Here is a 21,619-nt window from a genome sequence, read left to right on the forward strand (position 1 = left end):
GAAGAAATGAGAGTGGAGACACCTATCAGAGATGCATAAGTGGTTTTGCGTTATACCTTCTCCGGGTCCTTTACTAGAATGTGTTTCTCAGTAAGGATGTTTATTGCAAAGAGGACAAATTTCCAACATTGTAACAAAGAAACATAAATTCATTCTCTAAGGAAAAATAATATTTTCATCTGTCTGGAAGGATGAAAATAAAAAAAATGACTTGTCAGTATAGACCAAATGAGATTCTAGAGTCTCCATCTTTCTATACAGAGATTGTTCTAATATCCAGTTACAAGGATATGTCCTTGGTACTGCCTGTTTTTGTGTCTCTGATACTGGCATCATGAACTAAGTTCTGAAATCTGCTATGGCATGGAAAAGTTATTGGCCCACTTACATTGACATTTCTTCTGAGCTCTGGTCTTGTTACAAAACAAGACTTTTTAAAGCATTAAATGTGCAAAGTAAATGAGATCTACCTCTCTAAATATTTTTTAATCAATTTTTTTTCCATCTGAATAGATCAGCCATCTTCATACAGCTGTCTTTAACCACAACCACTGTTTCTTAGAATCTGGCTTTTAAACCAGTATCTGGAATCTGTGAAATAAATGGTTGTGTAGTTAGGGCTTTCTTGCCATGCTGTTGCTCCCTGTCCTCTCTCTGTGCGTGAATGACCATGGTCTGCGCCTGTTTTCTGGCTTTTTTAGGTCACTGAGTCTCTCAATGCACATTAAGAAGTTTGGGCACATGATTATATATCTTTGCTACTGATTAGTTAGTTTACATGCCATTATTTCTTTAAGCTGTAATATCAGCTAACACACTGGTCAGTTTGATGCAATGCTACACAACTAAAAGCAATCTCATGAAGCTAGCGTACCACAGATACTATAAACAACACAGAGTTTAAGCAAACTGCACAGTTAGCTGAAGGGAAATGAACCTCATTCTTCGGTCATGATTGCATATTATCCAGTCATCAGGCTTTAAAGGTCATTTCTCCAAAAAACTGATATATATATGTCAGAACAACTTGATTATGGATACTACAGTTGTTATCTCTAAAATCCATGGTAGATCAAAGGAACTTACTGTATTTGAAAGAGCTTCACCCTGATGAAGGGTTAAGTTCTACTATTCAAGCTGGAATTAAAAAGCAATAACTAGATTTTGGATAAAAAACAAAACTAGATGTCCTGAAAGAACAATAGGGATGGACAGAATTTAAGAAGCATTCCAACGTGTTTATTTCCATGTGTACCAAATTAGGCTTTGGGAAACAAATTAGCTCTACCATGACCACACCTGAATGTTCTGATTATAAGCCAATTTGTTGTGTAAGGCATAAAGCTGTGTTGTTTTTTTTTCTGGAAATTTCCATTCATTAGCATGTCTTTGATTTTTTTCAGATAAAGTGAACATTTGAATCCCTTTGGCAGTTGGGGATAGTTTTGTTTGTTTTTGTTTTGCTAATTTGAAAGATTCTGTATACTTTTTATTATGCATCTTGCAGTCATTGAATCACAGTATTGATAATTTGCTGTTTTGTAATCTGAACTAAAGAAAACAATCAGGAATGAGAATTTGCATCATTTTTCATGGTAACAAAAAGAACCTGCACATAATGAAATTGCGTCCAATACATTATGGAATAGAACTTGAAACAAATATAAGTAATCTTGAATTTTAAGGCTGAAAATAATGTGAACTCATATTTAAAGCCAAGCCTGAACTATCATAATGCCTGAAAACTTAGGAGCATGTGGACATTGGTCTCACATAGTCCTATAATTAGGTTCAGATTATAAATTCTAACCTGATCGTAAATTTAACCTATGGTGGCTTAAATGTTAACACTGACTCCAGAGAAATGATATTGGGGGGGGGGGGGGGGGGGATTGTGGAAGTGGATCTCATTTTCAGGCTCCAAACGTCAAGATTATGAAATGAAACTATAACTGCCTGGTGATCGCAGCACCTGCAGTTCTCTCAGATGACATCATTGGCTCCAGAAGAATTGTTCTGGCTTATGTATTGAATGTTTCAGTCTACCACCAAATCAATAAAGACTCACCTAATTTTTGTTGCCTTCAGGCATGGCTTTTGCTCTTATACCGAAGGATCTTTCATCTTGAAAGCTGGCAGCAGCATAGGAAACAGAATCCAGAGCATCACAGAGCGAACGGCAGTAATTGAGGGCAAAAATAAGGTATGATTACGGGGAGAAAATAACCCTTTTGTGTGAAAGCACCAGTTGAAAAGGTTCTTCAAGATGCTATTGAGGTAACGATGAAAAAGCCAGTACGGTTATATTGTTTACCTTTTAAGACCTGCATGCATGCAGATAACTTAAGCACATGCAAAGAGTTTGGTATTTATCTACTGCGATGTAGAGGTGTCGTCATTTCTGCATGCAGTCATATTAAGGTAAGTGACATGACAGGAGTGTATTGGTGGGATTCAGCATACGTGGTTACTTAGAGATGGTTTGTAGTATCTTGGAGCAACTCAGGAACACAGGCACAGAGTTCCAGGCCATCATGTCTTCGTTTTATGCCATTGCACAATTTCCCATTGTTTTTCCTATGAGAATAAAATAATTTACTCTCATTAGAGAGTTTATTCACAGATGTAGTCTGAGATTACTAGATGATCAGATCTTCTCTTACAATAAAAAATTTAAAGGGACAAATTAATCTGGATTGTAGATGGAAAGTCTCTAAGAGTGGTCTCAGTGAGAGACTGCATGGTGGGATTCATCTCATCTTCATTAACTGTCTGAATGTGAGGCATCTAGTCTGAGTCAAGCATCATAACTACCTTTATAGGTCACAGGGACATGCAGGTACTGCTGAAGGATGACAGACCCTGCCCTGTGCTATTGTCTAATATGGGAGAGAGAGACAGCGAAATTAGCTTCCCAAGAGCTTTGGGAGATTCTCCATCAGTTGAAACCTTTAAATCAAGATATTTTCCTAAAGGATGCCCTTGATCAGCTCCACTTTATCGGATTCAGCATCAGAATGATATGTTGTGTTTGGGTAGCCTGTGCTACGTGGGAGCTCTGGCTGAGATGCACTATAGTTTGTCACTGTCACAGCATCTGGTTTCAGTGTAGCTTGATTTGTGGCAGTAACGACTAACATGATTGTAGAGCTGAAAGCCTACCTTATTCTAGACCTATAATTTCTTAGCATCCTGAAGTGCTGCTTATAATTGTAAATAAGTGAAGGACAAAAGGAATCTAGGTCTCCCTTTTCTTGATGACTGCCTTCAGTTTTCTGCAGGTGAAAATGGATGTAAACTGTAATTACTCTCATGTTAGGTCCCTTTCACACCCACAGCATAAACGGGGCTTTGCATACAGCCAAGAATCAGGCCTGAGACTGCATTTCCTCTTCCTATTGTATTTTTTAGACATTACCACAGGTGTTCATTGCACTGTTCCAGTGCATGGGAATGGGGTGGTTCCCTCTGAGGCATTTGCTCTATTTAGCTGGCCACCTCTACATGGTTGAAGACGAAGGCAAAAATGGGAGCAAACAGCATCCTAGGGGAGACTGTCGTAGGAAAGAACACGAAAAATGAGACATAAGGAGGGATCTACAGAAGGAAAGGAAAATCATCTGAGACACAGGACAACAGATGTTATTCCAAAGGAGGAATGATGAACAAAAGGGAGTGAGAACCAGCTATTTTCCAGAAGGCATCTAGTCATGCTACGAATGAAGCCCTACCTGCTCACATGGTGCAGAAGGAGCTGTCTAATGACCAGACCTCATTCTCCTTGTGTGCCATGCATTTTGGAGACCACAGAAGAAGAGTGGCTGAAATGTCAGATCAACTTCCAGGCAACAGCGAACATGTTCCTCCTTGGAGGAAGATGCAAATAATGGGTCTGCTGCAGAACTACGGGTTTTGTTTGAAGTCTTTGGCAAACAATTTTTTTTTAAATGTATCTAAAAATGAATCAAGGATAGTCACTGCATATGTAACATGGAAAGTTTTGTAATGAAACTCAGTGGTTCTCCTTTGTATTCCTTGTCTTCATGCTGTTTAGTTCACCTCAGAAAGGTCTATCCTACTTTGCCCATACTGGTCTTTATAGGGAAGAAGGGGTTAGTGAAACAGTCTTTTTGCCCAGCTTTTTCACACTTTTTTTGGTGGCAATGTTGTTAGGAAAAAGTGGCTTGCAGATAGAACCTTCTGATTGGCTTCTGATTTACATGCCACCCTTGCTGGAAATGTGCAGGTCCCTGGTAGTTATCAAGCTCTTGGCTCAGTGCAAATTGTTTTTCTTTCTGAGAATTATTTTCTTAAGGTTTCTTCTGTTCTGCTGCTCTTCCATAGCTCTTCAAGCACAGCTGGATTGCTAATGTAAGTAGAAAATGCTCTCTAAGCATGGGTTTCTGGCCAAACTGTGAGTCCTATGATTTGTGTGCACACAGCTGCTCTATAGTTTCCAGGACCTTCTTTAGTTTTGCTTTTCCCATGGAAGTCTATAGCTTTTCACTCCTTGCAGTCCAATAGTCTTTCTTGCCTCCCAGAGCAAACTCAAAGGGACACAGGTCAGACAAAATTCTCCCTCGTTGGCTGGGATATTGTAAGAATGTCAGCAGCACTGAGCTCACTGAATGCAGCATGTCATCACAACTGTCTGGTTCTGATGAACTGCTACTGTGAGCAGTTCTGCTACCGCAAACAGCTATAAACAGCTCTCTGCGGCACTTCCACATCAATGGAGTGCTGCTATCAAAACAGAGCGTCTACTCCATTTCACATCCAAGCATAGATGTTAAGAAAGAGTCTTAAAACTCAATGGAAACAGCAACATAGTAGACAAAGCGGTAGGAAATGGATGAAAAGACTCACAGTTGCACATTTGGGTTAGAATGAGAGGGGAAATGGAGGTGACCAGAGCATGAGATTATTGTAATCAAGAGAAGCGGTGAACAAGGAATGGTCAAAAGGTTTCCTTTAGCAACATCCAAGGTTTAGCCTTTCGCTTTGGTAGGTTGATTGGTTGTTTGTCTGTATTTACAGAGGTAGCCACAAGTATATTTTTTAAATTATAGAAACCTCAGATCTTGTGTCTGTATGGTTAAAGTAAAGCAGGAAACCAGTGATACGCTATTCTTGTAGTGACAGAGAGAAATTGTGACAACAACAGTGTATTAGTAACATTTCCGTTGAAACATCTCTAAACGGACATTGAGAAACCTGAGTGGTATAATGGAAGAAGTTTGTGACATGAGACATAATACTTAATCATAAGACAACTCTTCACGTGATTTGATTCCCACACCCAAAGTTTCATTCTAATTCTGTTGGACATTTTCAGTGACTTCCTACAAAGTTGCACTATTCTTAGGCTGCTAAAAGCCATCAGTTCACAGTGTTTCTAGATAAAATCAACTGCTATATATAACTCACAGCCAATACTGATTATTGTTCTTAGAGTGATCAGACTGATTAAAATATCAGTCTGCAAATGACCTGCAATAACAAGATATAAAGAGCTGGTATATTCTTTGGTATCACTGTAGCATATACATGTTCTTTCCCGTGTGCACAGGCCAACTTTTGTTTACCAGTATCTGCAAAAGAAGGAGTTAGTACTCCTTGTATGGAGATCCCAGGGACAAAGAATTGCAGGGGCTGGACAGAGACCCTGGGGATGGAGAATGCATGGAAGAGGGCTAAGAATGCGAGTTCAGGTGAGAGAGACTAGAAGGTGCTGGCTAAGAACAAATGATGATAAATTCAAGAGAAAGGAGATGGTAGACAGGAGGGCTGATGGGTACAGGGAAAAGTTGGAGGGAGTGGCTCAAAATAGCTTGGTTTGAGAAAACAATACACTAGAGCCACATTCTTCAGAACCTGAAATGGAACAGCTGGTCCCTGAGTGCCCCTTTCCTCTGCTGCTGGAAAATATTGGTATCCCACTGACAGTAGTAGGTACCACAAAAGCAAGGTCTGTGTCATAGTATGTGCATCCAGGAACACTGTATAAAGAATATTAATCCATGAAGTTGTGGTTTATCATAATGGCTTTATTCACATATATATTCATCCATATATGTACTTACATGACTACATATATGTATATGTATACATACACATTTGACCCTGTTCTTCTGTATGTGTGTAGGTATATATGTATATATCTATCTATAGATAGATAGATGGCCTTATTTGCCATTGTGTAAGCACCTTATTGACACAAGTTTTTAATGGACCCATCCCTTGTGAGTGAGAAAGCCATCTGACTTCCGAGAAAATGGAAAGTTATGTCCCTGTTAGAAGATTCTGCAAAACCAAACCTAGGTTTGCTCTTATACATCTCTGGTTTGGCTGACAATGATGGGTCATCCTGGCATGTGCTGACTGTGGATGATGTTAAAAACTGTGACTGTCCAACATAAAGGTAGAGTGCAGGGTATTCAGGGGGTCAGTACATCATGGAACTAACAGATAAGGTGACACCATGGAGAATAGGATGGGTCCATCTCTCCTGCGCCTTATATGTCAAGCCCTGAACCTCTAGCCCTGTCTGATGTCCCATCATTACTAACTGGAAAAAAGGAAGCCTCTGTTGTGTCTGTTTTCAGTCTCTGCACATGCCAGTTTTCTGGCCAATATGTCCGTGGTGATTAGCCAGGAGGCACTCAAACCAGCAGAGATAGCTGTTTAGCTCACTCTGCAACAGCATGCATTTTGTTTTTTCTCCTCTACCCAACAGGTGATTTTCATGCAACACATAAGACATTACTAGCTTTGAGATGTCTGTCAATTTTGGTTGAAATCAGGCCACAGGTTCAGAAATTACTGAGGGTGGAGGGAAGGAGAAGACACTGGCAGACGGAAGGACAGACAGACAGCGTGGTCACATAAGCCTAATTTTCATATGAAGGCAGGCTAAAGATAGCACTTGGAGTTTAGCTTGCCTCTCTTTCAGCACATTGTAACTTCTCTTGGGGCCCTCCTGAGTGCTACTAGAATTGCTGTCAACACTTTTAAACAGATCACTTCAGAGGTGCCAGCTGAGCCTAGTGCTTGGTAAGATTAAAACCAGCAGAATTTGGCACCTGCCTCTGCTGAGCTGTAACTCCCTCCTGCTCCTAAAATCAATGATCGCCTGCAGTGTGTGAGACAGACACGAATCAAACACTGCTTTATTTTGTGTAGAGTACTGAGAAAGTGCTGGGAGTGCATATGGTGGTACTTAGCTGTCTGTATGATGACATCCTCATGAGTCAGCTGGATGCACTCAGTCTCATGGCCTGTTCAATCAGGATAACATGCGATGCACTGGGAAAATGCAGCTCTGTTTGCTAAACAACAGAGTAACTGCCTGAACCAGGGGGGAAGAAGGCCCTCTCCTGCACATACTGCCCTGCTATTGGAGATATGTCAATGAGGGTTTCTTCTCTGGACACAGTGGCAGTTCTGAGGGTAAAGCATGTTGTCCAGATGTTTTGCACTGATGCTGCTTGCCAAGGTGTGAGGCATGCTGATCATATAATGTTTTTGGCACAATCAGAACATTCCAGTGGTGTGTCATCAATATTTCAACATGGGTCTTCCTAACTAATCTCTCCCCTTTAGCCTTTGACAAATCCAGTCTGCATGGCTCCTGGTAAGGCAGTGGGAGAGTGTATTTTCATTTGCTTCCTAGTATTTTAACAAATAGATTTTCTTAAAAGCATAACTAAGAGGGTATCAACAATGTTTGGCTGACTTACACTAACCTGCTCAATGCCGAAAGGGCAGTATTTTGTCTTTTAAATGTATGGGCTGTTCAGAGAAGTTAGCACAGCGATCTCTGAATGGAGCATGTTTATGCATGTGTCTGTAGAGGCCTTGTAGGCTTAATGAAAGAGTCATGGTACCAACCATTTTGTGAAACCTTCACTTGCTTGGCTGCCATCAGCTGGAGCAGTTAGAGTCCTTTATCCAAGCTATTATGGGAAGAGGGAGTTTTAAGGAGACACTCCAGGGAAAGATCAGTCCATCCTGCTTCCAGACCACAAAGACTGTTGCCAGTCGCCTTGCGCTCTCTTTTCCCCAGTCTTTTCCTCATCAGTTTCCTTTATGGACAGCTCTGCAATTTCCTCTTCCATCTCATGGTCTGTTTCACACCTCTTTTTTTGCTGACAGTAGCAGCAACAATACATGATTCACTTCTCTAGCCTCTGGCTCTGAAATGAGCCCTTAGCACAGTGCTTCAGGTGAGGTGGGTACAGAAGGGAGGAAGAAAGAATCAGGACTTTGATGGTAAATGGGGTTTGTAGATCGATGAGCACGTTCCAGATGTCAAGCATGCCTGGAAGGATTTGCTGTGTTCTGTCTGCTTATGGCAACTTGATTCAGACTTTCTGTGTATGATGTGGTTGCCAGTCCAGGGCCTGAAACTTTTCATGATCCATTGCCAAGATGGTTGATACAAGCCTGTGAGAGCTTTTTTTTCTCTTACTCCTTTTGCAGCAATAGCTGTATGGAGGAACCACACAGCACAAACCGATCTTGAATAACTGTAATTGCTCCATAAACAAAAACATGCCAGGCTTAGTTTTGTACATGCTGCTTCTCTGGTGGGTTTTGGCTGGCATCCACAGTGCAGAGTGCAGTCTGCACCACTGGAGGGCTCACAAACTATTTAAAGAGATGTTATCTTATCCTTACGGCTAATTTATGAGCTAAAAGATGTGTGCAGAGACATTGTGTCACTAAAACATTCTGTTCTGTTGCAAAGGTAGTCTTGCTTATTACCAGATGCTATGGTTATCTCTGTATTAGTCAAGTAAACATATTGATGGCTGCTCTGTAGCACTAAGGCCAGCATGTGTAGAATGGCCAGTGTTCATAACATTAATTTCTCTTATCCTTCAAAAGAGGGTGGTTGCTTGAAGGTTGCTTTTGGGGAGTGTTGGTTGGTCTGAGCTAGAGGAGTATTTGGGACAATGCAAGCTGGTCCAGACCAAAACAATGCTGGGGACGTGTTAATAAATTAACAGCATAAATCACTGAGCTTTGGTGCCCAGGAATGTTTCCTACTGTCATGTAATACATGAGGATAGACATAACCCATCAGCACTCAGGTCAGTAACTACAGTCATACTGCTTAAGTGCAAGCATATATGCAGACCTTACTCTAATAAAAGTAATAGTCACATCATAGTGGGCTGGAGCAGTAAAACTCAGACGTTATGGAAAATTTTCCATTAAAAGCTAATACCTGACAGTGTCAGGACAATATACTCTTTGATACTAACCCCCCAAAATCCTAAATCATTATTCTGGGAGGAATATTTGCCATGTACTCTTCAGGCTCAGAAGCACTTTGGTTCTTAGTGTAGTAGGATAAAGATCAGGCAACCTGGAGTTAGAAAGAGCCTCATTCTCCTTTACTGTGCATTTTATGTCATTGATTCTACCTTTGCAAAGTTGTTATGAGGTTATATGAAGAGACACAAGAAAGCCTAATTTTGTGGTGGAAAGTCTGGAATGGCAGAAGCAGTTTTTAACCACCCACATTAACCCTCTGGCAGATGTTACAGGACTTCCTTCTATTCCAAGTTAATGTCGGCAGAAAGGACTGCAGGAATCCTACTCTAAACTCTATGTCCACACCTTACAAAATGATGTTTAAAAATTGGATGGAATTCAAAGAGAATGACAAAATATTGACAGGGATGGAACCATGCTTTATAATTAGGAATTTATAGAGGCCAATCTACTGAATTTAACAAAACAAGATGAAGGATACCATTAGCATCACTTTTAGTCTTGAGTTTCCCACAAGACATCTTTCTAAAACAAATAGTCTAGCCAAAATCAAACAACTTGACTCCACTATGTTTGCTTGAGTAGCTGGAAAAGTAATAGTCTCTCTCTGCTAAAGAAAGTTTTGGGATACCAGAAGGTCTATATTATGTAGAGATTGCAACAAAGAGTTTGGGGATGGCCATGAAGTCTCTGAATAGGAGACACAGAAGCAGTGTGAATGCTGAGCCAGTGTTTATAAAGAAATTCAGATAACTGGTCTTTATTTAGCATTGACTCGCCCTCCTGAGCTTGTCTCTGGCCTCCAGCAATCAGACAGACTTAAAGGAAGAATGTATTAATTGCAAAAAAAAATATTCTGAAGGTTTTTAGAAAAAAACTCAAATAATTCAAAAAAGCAAAATTTCATGGCCACACAATTTCCTTTCATCCCTGTCACAATTCTACCTGTAACTCCTGCCAGTGCATATTTTACAGAAGAACTAAGGCAGAGACACTAAGAAAACCAAGACACTGTGGCATTCAAGAGCGCTTCCCGCTGCTGAAACTCAGGTGCATGCCCCATGTCTCAGCTCCATCTTAATGTGGTGCTAGAGTACAATGTAAAAAATCCCAACAGATTATTATTTAATGATAGAAATATTAAAGCAAAGAAGAGGAGATAGTCCCAAAAAAATAAAGAATAAACTTCTGTTTTGCCCCTAACACTTACAAGAAAGTGAAAGACATTTAGTGTAAAATGGAGCTATTCTTTTCCCAGCATTGTCCAAGCACCTGAGTTGATCTTCACCTAGTCCCTTTGCTGACTGGCTGCCTGCAGGCTGGTTGTCCCCTGGGGTGAACCGTGTTGCGTCACACTTCATGTTCTGTAACTTATCGTTACATCAACAAGAGATAAGTCAACCTGAAAGACACATTCAGAGATTTTTCATTGTGGTGGCTCTGATAATATAATGGTCTCCTGAGGAGCTTGTTTCCTGTTATTTTTCCACCCTTTCCAAAACTCTATATGGTGACATCTCCTTTAAATAGCCTCAGTGGTGCCTGTCATTGAATGAATGGAGAGACTGAATCATAGGAGTGTTAGCAGTGACTTAGTAAAAAGAGAGAGGAAGCTTTTAAACAAGTTCATGATCCACTGAGAGCTAAAACTCTTCTTTCTTTCGCAGACTGCTAGCACTCTGGTTGTAGCTGAAGCCAGATCTTCCGGAATCTACAGCTGTGTGGCAGCCAATAAAGTGGGGAAAGCCGAAAGAAATGTGAGCTTTATTGTAACAGGTAAGATGTAGTCCCTACTAGAGCTAAACATGCTCCCTGGTCCTGGAATTAAAATTGTTAGGCTGTCATCCCAACACACATCCCAAACCATGAGAATTATTGTAGTATGTGCACTTGTAAACTCATACCATGCTTTTCAGTGTTTCTGGAAGGATTTTTCACAGCAGGTGGTCTGGATTTCTAAGAGGGGAACCAAATCTGATGAATGACATCCTTCCATCAAGTGTCCCAGCATGACACAAATTGCTCATAAATATAGCAACCTGTAATTTGACCTTTTACATTGCCTAACCTCTGCAATCATTCTGTACATGAAGCAGTACTGCATTTTGACCAGCAAGTCAGTGTCATGTGTGACACTGTCAGTCTCTACAGGCCCCTTCTGCTAGGTCTTGCAAACCAGCAGGTCTCACAAAGGTGCACTCAGAGCAGTGCACACTGTCTGCAGGCAGCATGGTACAAGAAAGGGACCCATGGCACTTGGCAGCCTCTCACAGCTCTCAGGGACAACAGCAACTTACAGGCAGAAAAATGGCAGGGTAAAAACCACAGAATTTTATTCCCTCTTCTGAGAAAGACCTTGGATGCAACTTGGGCCATGACACTGAGAAGACTTGTATGTGTTAGCTGTGCATATGAATATGTTTCTGTCAGTGGGTGTGTATAAGTGTTTGCAGGATCAGATAAAAAAGATCAAATGGTTTGAGTTCAGGAATTACTGAAGAAAAACCTGATGGGTTTTCTAAGAATGACTACTGCATGATATAGCAGCATAATTTCTACAAATGCCATTACAAAGGACCTGTTTTCTGGTGGAAGACTTCATTTTGCTTTTGTTTACAGGGAAAGCGATAGTTCGTGGAGCACTTAGGCTAATGATAACTTTTAGGATAGGTCATTAATGTAATTCATTCCTAAATATGACAGAAGACAAAAGGTTACAACATCTGATATTTTAATGCCAAAGTCATAATCTTGAAGCTGAAAGGGAAAAATAGGATTAATATTTTCCTTTTATTTTTTGCTTTTTCTGTAACCTGTTTTCAGTATCAATCTCTTGTTAATCATTCTGATGACTGATGTTAATGAAACTCATTCTGTTACTGTACTGAAAATATCAAGAGAGAGTAGGCACATAGTCACTAGAATTGGTTTAAAAAAAAATAGGAAGAAAACCTCCTTGTAAAATGTCCCCCTCTCCTTATTTAATGGACCAAAATTTGTGAGTGTTCTGATGCATCCACATTTAGAAAGTGCCAATTATTTACAAATTTGGAAATCTAGTAATAAGTATGAGAGCTACTTATTGAAATATAAACTGACAAATGACACATAGGCAGCCTCTTTGTTAAAATATGAAAACAAGAAGAATATCTTCATGTTCTATAAAAGGATGTGACAAGAACATTTGCCAGCTTGAAGATGATTGCTGCCCCACGTGTAGAATCACAGTTTTGCTTTGATCTTTACCCCTAAATTGTGTCTGTTTGGACAGAAAGCTAAACAATGACACATAGCTTTCCATAAATTAATGTGTCAATTGAGCTATAGTCTTGTCTTTTTGTGGGGACTTCACATGCAACTTTGAGCAGTACTGGAAGTCACTCACTGAGGTGGTTGACTTTTTAATATGCAAGTTGCAGAATCTGATGTTCTCTAGCTCTTACTCCTCAGTCTTCATGTAAGACCCTGAGACTAAATGAAACTGAATTTTGAAGGGCCCCATTTGCAGTACCCAAATCTCCCTTACAAAGTTTTTGATGGTAGTTTCAGATAATTTAGTGCAATGACATGAAGTTGTTAGTTTCCCTTCTTAGACCTCACATTCTCATATCTTAACTAGGGGCAGAAAGAAATCCTTCTCCTTGATACCAAAGCTTGCATGTAAACACGCAGAATATTATGACTTTTCTTTGAAGACACTTGTATTGGCTGGTGTTCAGAAAGAGGAGTGGCCGCTTTATTACGGCTTGGAAATTCTTAATGTCTTAACTGGTGGTAACCTTTCTATACAGCTGATGTTGAAATGCGTTTGTCCTTTGAGTTCGTGGAGCTGAGCACTTCAATTGTGTGACATCTGCTGATGCTCAGTTGCACTGATTGAACACAGCTTGTTTAAACAATACTGCAGTTTTGTTGTTATAAAAATCAAGTTAGGCTCATTCTTGTGTTTTGTGCAGAGAGTGCATCAGTTGGGCTTGCATGATATAATCATAATTCTCCTCTGTCAGGCTGAGATCAAACTGCTGTGGTTGGGTAACAGCCTGCACTTCACGTCAGCTGAGAAACAAATGCGTCATTTCTCTAGCCTTTGCTGAAAAACACACTGAGGGAATAAAAAATGGCAGTTAAAATGCTGATGGATGTGAACTAATGGGCAGGACACTGCAGAGGATTTCCTTCTAATGAATCCAAAACCAATACTTCAGGTCTCTGGAGTTCGTTTATTTTATGTTGTTGGGGCTGCTGGAGCCACATGAAGCCAGCCTGAACCACACAAAACTGAGTGTAAGAGGAGAAAGTATCTAAGCAGGAGAAGGTGATTCCTTGCAGGAAGAGAATCTGCTGCCATCTGTAAGAAAGGACCCTGAATAGCAGGCAGAGAGAAAGCGTAACCTGAACAGGAAGAATCCCTTTCCTTGGAGGCAATCTCGCTGAGAACTTGTCTTGAGGATGAAAAAAAGCACATGCTATAGTGAAGTTGCTGTGCTGGTGCGAGGAGTCTCTTTTCTAAGCTATGATTTTTCCTAGCAGTAGCAGAAACCTCTGTGAAGGTGGTGGGAAGGCAGCACTCATCCTGGCAACCCCAGTTTTGCAGTGGCAAATTCCCCCCTTACAGAGAAAGATAGTAGTGAGGAAATAAGTGCAAGAAAATGTATCAGAGAGGTCCCAGTAAGAACAAGCCCTTAGTTAAATTATTGCAGATCTTGTTATTTCTGGGCTTGAAGTGCAATTTGCATGTGTGTTTCTGGGAGGTTTGAGGGTGGTGTAATTTTTCAGCCTGTTCTTGAGGCTGGTGGACATGAAGTCCATGGGCTCTTGAACAGCTTTCCTCTCCTGTTGCCTCTGCCAGGCAAAGGATGTTTTTGGGGTGCTGTCACACTGACTTAATTCTGACAGCAGCACAAATGTAGCTGTGTGCCTTATACCAAAGCAACATGGAAAGGTGATTTCTGAAAGCTGTCCTGCTCACTGATAATTTAGCAACCTCCGCAGCAATACCTTTATGCCAAATTTAACTGTGCTAGCCCCCTTTCCTCCAGCCTGCCCCTTTCCCTACTTTTGGGGCTGTTTTGCTGGCACACAGCAGGCCCATGGGTGTGTTTGCAATTACAGAGGGTGAAACAGGAACAGCTCTGCCTTATCTCCCTGGTTTCCCAATGTCACTAGGCGCATTTTATTTTGAGATTTGTGATGGTGCTTGGCAAAGATAAACAAAATCTTCCATCAGGAAACCTGGGAGCTATTTCCACAGGAAGCTCCAAATCACTAAAGTAAATAAAACCCTTTTACATTATTCCCAGCCACATTATTTAGCTAGCCTGAGTCCGTAACAATTGATGAGAGGTGTTATATATTAGGGACTTGTAGTCTTTAAACAAATGATTTGCTTGGAATCCTGTGCATTTTGCTTTTGTCCCTAGATTTATTCAGAAATTAGAGTCTGTCTTTGCAGAAGACACATCTAGGAAAAGTTCCAGACCTGACAACATGGAAGTAGTTGCAACTATATTATTCTGTTGGCACGCTATCCTTCTACGTTAAAAATAGTTCAGTTGCTCTCAATCCCAGGGGATCTTTAGTTTCATCTTAAGAGTTTTGCTTGGCTCTTCTGAGCTTTTACTGGCATTTTCAAAAGCCAAAATTAGCAGTATTTCAGACCAGAACCCTGGCTTTTCCAATACATATCAGAACCATTTTAGATCTAGTATGAAGAAGAAACAGCAATTTCTTTGATCCAAGTAACTGTCCACAATCAAAAATCTGCCTTACTCATTGGACTTAAGTATGTCTGAATTCAGTGCTTTTTTAACAAAACCAAGCACTGGATTCACTTCATCTAACTTAACCTAAAAGTTAGGCATCTAAATCTAAGCTGGTCATGTAGGATCACTTCAAAATTAAGTGTGAGGGATCAGGATCTCTGGAATTTGACTCATCTTAAGGTACATGGTTTGCATGGCTCCCTGGAGGTGCTTGTGTCACTCCATTGCCTGTAAACTTTTGCCCATACAGAAAACAATTATCTTCCAATAGATGTCTACATTTTGATGGCTACAGCTAAATATGCTGTATCCCTCTCTAGGGAAAGGTTTGATCTGAGCTCTTTTGCTTGACACTTATTTAATTAAGATCAGAATCTGTCACCATGTGTCCCTAGCACATCAGAGAGGATGTTGATGATAGTCATGTACAAATAAGTTCACTAAATTTAAAGTTTTCCTTATAACTTTGCTTGCTGGAGAGAGGGAAAAAAAGATACCAATGAAATGTAAGAGGAACAAGCAAGCACACAGGCTTTAAAATCCAGTCTAGTATCTTAAGGTCACAGCTTTCACGTCTTTAATCTTTGGCACATCTGGACACCAACCAACAACAGGCACACACTTTGTCCTCACTGCAAGGACAAGGTGAGTTCACACCACAGAAGTCAGGTGTTTCTCTGCAAAGTGCCTACAGTTAGAGGGAATTTCAGTCCAGGCTCACAGGAGCTCATTTACCCAGTATTTAACACTCAGTGCTTATCTGGAAAAGAGGATACTCAGGGGAGCAACTGATGACAGACTTTCAACATGCAGAACATGCTTTCAAAGGCAGTAGCGAGCACATCTTGTTCATGGGTACCCAGGGGAGGCAAGGCAGCTTAGTTGGCATTGTGAAGACTTAGGGGGTAAAGAAAAGCTTTCTGCTAGATTGGTCAATCAGGAAAAGAGGTTACAGAAAGAAGGTGGGGGGTGTTATTCACTGGAGACTGGGCAGATAGCTGCAGGACTGATTCGCATGCGCTTCATGGTGCCTCGGTACAAGACAACCTGCCGATGCGCCTTAACACTTCTCTGCTGCTGTGGTGCTAGACCTGAACTGACATTGATAAGCCTGGAACTGAATGAAAGCCTGTGTCAAGTGGTACATGCTCTAAGAGATAAGAAAAGAAGGCATAGCTTTCCCTTATGGAAGATGAAACTATTCTTGTGATTCTGAGTCAAGTTCACAGACAAGTGCCCTAGCAATTAGGAGGCAGAGAACAATTGAAAATGGCCAAAGTCGATTTCACTTAAACAAGCAGAAGGAAATGCCTTTATCAGCATATTGGCTACAAATAACCCAAGAGAGGTTGCAGACAAGGGGGAAAACTTGGAACCGTTTTCCGTCTGGAACTTGCTTCTACTTTCGCTTAAGCCAGTGGCATAACTCCCTTACCTGAGGGCTGAGCCTCAAGTGGAGATGGTGGTTAGCTAGTCAGCTCTGAGGCTGCAATAATGTTACAAAAACCTGCAAGTAGGACTTTTTACACTGTTGGCTAAATTAGTTCCTGCCCGAACTATCTTCTAGAGATGATCTTTGTTAAAACTTAACTCATATTTATGCTTAGCAAATGGCTGGAGTAAAGATCCTTGATTTTTTCAGGTGGAAATATTACTCACCTATACTTAATGCCAAGTAGTCTGACTAGAGTGATTTTCATCTTATGTGTTGCCTGCAGACAGCCGGTCACCTCGGTCAGACGGTGTTTCTGCTTTCCTCTTGAATGGCTGACGTGTTTTAAATGCATGAGGAGTAAATACCTCTGTTCCAAGGGAAATCTCTGGCATACAATTGCAGATTCAGTAATTTCTTAGGATTTGAAAGTGCTTTAAGAACTCGACACCATAAGTCTGAATACTCATGAATAACATGAAAACAATATAACCAAGTATGATGACCTGGAGTATCTTTCTCTTGTCTGCTTAAGATTCATTTTGTTTCATGCAGTTCATGAGCTGAAGCCGAGATCAGAATTTCTCTCCTTTTTCATAATTCCATTGTGTTTTCTTTAAATAATTCTGCTTTTGGTACCTTGCCACAGTCTGTCTTAACTTGGTGGGCTTAACATTTGTATAAGTGTACTACTTGTGAGAACAACTTCAATTTACACCAACTAATGACCAAGCCCAAGTGTCTTATAACTCTGTGGCAAATTATAAGAATAGCTGAAGCCTAGCATACCGAATAAAAGATTAGAGACATCAGCAGGAAGATGGCAACATTGATTATTTCAAAGGCTTCCCAATAAATGGAAAAAAATAAACCATGTTAATTTTGGCTCATTCATTTAATATAAACTAAAAAGTGTTCTTGATTTTTGACAGATGTACCAAATGGATTCCATATTAATTTGGAAAAAATGCCTATTGAAGGAGAGAATTTGATATTGTCCTGTTCAGCCAACAAATTCCTGTACAAAGACATTGCTTGGATTTTACCAAGGACAGTAAATAATCAAACGAAAGCAAAAAAGTCTCTCAAGAAGGAGTACTCTGTCACCCTCACGCTAACCATCAAGAACGTTTCCCTGGCACACTCGGGCACCTATGCCTGCAGAGCAAGGAACATATACACGGGGAAAGAAGTGCTTCAAAAGAAAGACGTTACAATCAGAGGTGAGCACTGCAACAAAAAGGCTGTTTACTCTCGGATCCTCAAATATAAAAGCACAAGGAATGATTGTACAACACAAATCAATGTAAAACATTAAAGGACTCATTAAACAGTCACAGGTGTCTCATATCAACTTGATCTTTTATTACTGTTGCTACCTTTCAGGCCCTGAGGTGGTGCACATTCCCCCATGGGTTGGACGTAGGAGGAATAGCAAACAAAATCATAACGCGTGAGCTTCCAGTTCAGTTCAGACGGGTGTTTTCTGCTTTGACAAAGCACGTGGAAGCTGGGGTTTGGAAGATCCCCTGTGCTACATTTTTGCATGTTGTTATTTTTTTTCTTGCTGCCTCCTACTGAGCGATAAGGAAAACTTTGGATCAATCTTTTCTTCCACTTTGATATCGGCCTCGTCAAAAGTGTCAAAGCTGAACAAACTGATTAACTTTAAAAACTGCTGTTTTCAGTCAACAATGGACATTTAATAAGTTAACTTTAATGTGCAGAATGAGCACAATTCAGTTTGAGATTGACTGGACTATATATTTTTTATTTTAATCTCATCTTGATGGACTTATAAATACTACCTGCTGAGCAAGTTCTAATGCTTATTTATTTGAAATTATTTTCTACACTAAAGTACATTAATCTTAAAAAAGTATCTTCTAAAGGAAGTATGCAGGGAAGAAATAAAAATGTTGATATAATGCACAGACCTATCATATCATTTATAATAATGATGATTTTAAAACTGACAGACGTGAACCATGTTTCTCCAAATAAATCCAGGTAGACTTCCAGTTGCTGTGTTGGTCAATTTTTAAAGTCAGTTCTGCACTAATGTAAAAAGCTTTTGAGACAAGTGTGAGTATTGTTCCTGACCTGAAGATACAGGAATTTGTAATGTTGTAATTATTTTATTAAAAGAGACATATTACACTAACACAACTGACAAGATTGCAGCCAGCACAGTGAAATGTTTAATACATTCTTAAAAATATAAATTCAAAATTAAAGCCATTAAAACTATCCCTTGCTTTTGGTATGCAAATGAGAATTGGATTTCTTATGGGGATTAAGAATCAGCCCAACTGCTGAAGGAGAATTAAGGGCAATCTAAAAATTCCTTGTAAGTGTTTCCCCCTTTTTTTTCCCTTCTTCATAGTTTTGCTATGAGACGTTTCTGTGTATTATAAATTCTGTATAAGGAAGAAGTTACTATTTTTAATAGATCTGATAACTTTATTTTTTTACAATGCATAGCTTTTATTATTTTTAGTTACATTTATGATCGATCATTTATATAGCATTTACATAAGCCATAACAAAACAGTCCTTAGTGACCAAAATAGCTACAGCAAAGGAACAAAGTGGCTGTGCTTTAAAATAGAGGGTGACAACATGACAGTTTCTTGTGCTTGGGAACTCACCAGACAATTTCCTCCTTTAGGTATCAAGACTGTGTCCCACGGCTAAACTTGCATTTCACGTGGGAATTGCTTTTGTCAAGTGTGAAAGGGTAAACAATAGCATTTCCCCATAATGCCAGTTTCATGGAGCCTAAAATGCTTAGAAAACAATTGATAACCTGGAAGTTGTCAGAGTAAAGAAAAGAATAATCATTTATATCTTGAAATGTCACCTATAGCCTGCTTGTATACAGTAGCTCTTTTGTTCATTATTAGCACGATGGCTTCCAGAAACAATGTGTTCTTGCAAAGGAACCTGGGTCTCTTTTTTTAAAAAAAAAGCAAGTGAAATAATTGGTAATTGCTTTAAAATGGGGCAAGTGTGCTCTGCAGCATTTTCAAGTTTTCAGGAGAATTATAATACGGAACCCCCTTTTTTTACAAGGCTATTTTGTGAGAAGACATTTGATGGCAAGGTGGGCGGTGATGACAGGACATTATGAATTTTCAGTGGCCTTGAGAGCCACAGTGTGGTAACTCGTAGCAGGCAGTTGCCAGGCAATATGAGTTTGGGTCACAAACTGATGTGGAGACTAGACTGTTCCTCTGTGAAATTGTTAAGCAATGATGTACATCACATTACTGGGTGGACATCTTGCCAGTCTGGTCTCGATGGGTGCTCAGAGGGCCATGCCGCGCAGTGATGTGTTAAAATCCCTGTGTGACTGCCCATGTTGGGAGGCACAGAGAAACCTCACCGGAAATGTTTGAGGAAAGCAGTTCTTGGTAGCCAGATAAAAACTACAGTCATTCTTGGTGTCCTTAGATAACTGGAGAATCTTGATGATTTTTGGAGTGTGTCTACCTTCTGTTGTGTAATATATTATTTAGGGAGAAAGGTGTGAATTATATTTCTTTTTTTTTAAGTGTTAAAATTAAAGCATGTATTTATATTTTTGTACTGGTTAATAAAAACAGATGAACAAACAACACATGCAACCGTAAGCATAACAAAGGGCAAAAATGCACGGAATGAAATAGTATACCCCCAAATTAACAAATTCTAATGTTTTCCCTCATGTTTGCTTTTGGAGACAGAAACTTTTCCTCCTCCCCGCCCCTGGTTCACTGGTTGCTCTGAAGCCAGGGGTGCTCTTCAGGGACATCCTGCAGTTCCACCGGGCCAACCTCTGCCTACAATGAAGTTCCCCGGGTGTAACTGAGAGCAGAACTTGGTCTGGAAAGGCAGCATTGGTGGCCTTGCAGGCAAGCACGGGGGCTCTGAGCGCGACGCTGGCATTCATATGGATGCAGCTCGGGGAGCAGCATCTCAGATCTGCCCACTCTGAGGGCAACTGCAGTCCCTTGGCTTCAGGGTGAGCAGAGCTGGGGTTTGCTTGAAAAATCTCCCCTTTGGCTTCACTGCAAAAATGAACTGGAGAAACAGGTGGTTTGTGAGAGTAATCTGCAGATTGACCAAATCCATGAAAAATCAGCTGACTGCAGCAGAGAAATTATTGAGAGAATGTGAATGGTGACTGGATCTAAGTTTTAAGCAAGAAAGTTTTTCTTAGTATGAAAACCCATCTCTAGTGTATGGCTATAAACAAATTAAAATTAATCACAAATAACCCACAGAACGTGTGATTTGCCTTTGTTGTGTCATCTTGTCCTCTTTCTTTTCGAATGCCTGGGTTGGGGGTCCAACAGGGACCACTGATAAATGTGAAATGTGGACCTCCTCTCAGTTTGTGTACGTGAATGTGTGTCAATCCATGCTGGTTCATAGACAGATTGTTTTGTGAAGAATGAGAACCGTGCAAAAATCAAGGAGAGATATAAATGACAAAAGGGCAGCCTTCCTGGCAGCAGGGAAAATATTGTTGATAATGTCGTTGTGTAGGAATTTGATCAAGAGTTTACTTCATGGCTTCTCTCATGAGCATTACTGTTTATGAAATGAGAACAGACTGTCTACTACACTGTAAACAAATAATAGTATTGCCCATGGAAATGACAGACTTGCGGCACATGAAAGACCAAATTGGTCATTGAGGGTTCATGACTATGTTGGAATTAATTTCAAGGGATAAGAGCATAGTAAAGATGGTCTATTTTAGAAGTGTTGAAAAGCTTTTAGTACTACAGGGTCACACACTGGATAAACTGGTGGTACATTGGTGCTTAGTTTTTTTGGAGAGTTTTTATTCATTGCTGGTAATAAAATGATTGTGAAGATGTAAGTGTCTGACAGACAACAGAGTCAATTTTTCTGCAGGTATAGAGTATAATCCTCCAAACACAGACTGTCAGAAGTTCAGCTGATAATATACTTGAAATTGGTATATCGACGTCTATTGTGGTCCGAAAGAAAATATTTTGACAAAGGGTGATTTGTTTTACTTTGTTTTACTTTGTTTTACTTTGTTCTGTTCTGTTCTGTTCTGTTCTATTCTATTCTATTTTATTCTATTCTATTTTTTGTAATGTGTGTCTTACCACAATAGTAAACA

At 40.1% G+C, this 21,619-nt stretch overlaps 1 protein-coding gene across 2 annotated transcripts in view; it reads left to right on the plus strand.

The window, feature by feature from the left end:
- FLT1 (fms related receptor tyrosine kinase 1) overlaps window positions 1-21,619 on the plus strand; it is a 113,610-nt gene that overhangs the window by 52,389 nt on the left and 39,602 nt on the right. For both annotated transcript variants that reach the window (XM_026108882.2, XM_064504969.1), the window contains exons 11-13: window positions 2,089-2,203; window positions 10,950-11,058; window positions 17,409-17,699. In XM_026108882.2, the coding sequence (XP_025964667.2) occupies window positions 2,089-2,203; window positions 10,950-11,058; window positions 17,409-17,699 (515 nt within the window). The remainder of the gene's footprint in view (window positions 1-2,088; window positions 2,204-10,949; window positions 11,059-17,408; window positions 17,700-21,619) is intronic.

Source organism: Dromaius novaehollandiae, chromosome 1, assembly GCF_036370855.1.
Source record: "Dromaius novaehollandiae isolate bDroNov1 chromosome 1, bDroNov1.hap1, whole genome shotgun sequence".
Classification (NCBI taxonomy): Eukaryota; Metazoa; Chordata; class Aves; order Casuariiformes; family Dromaiidae; genus Dromaius; species Dromaius novaehollandiae.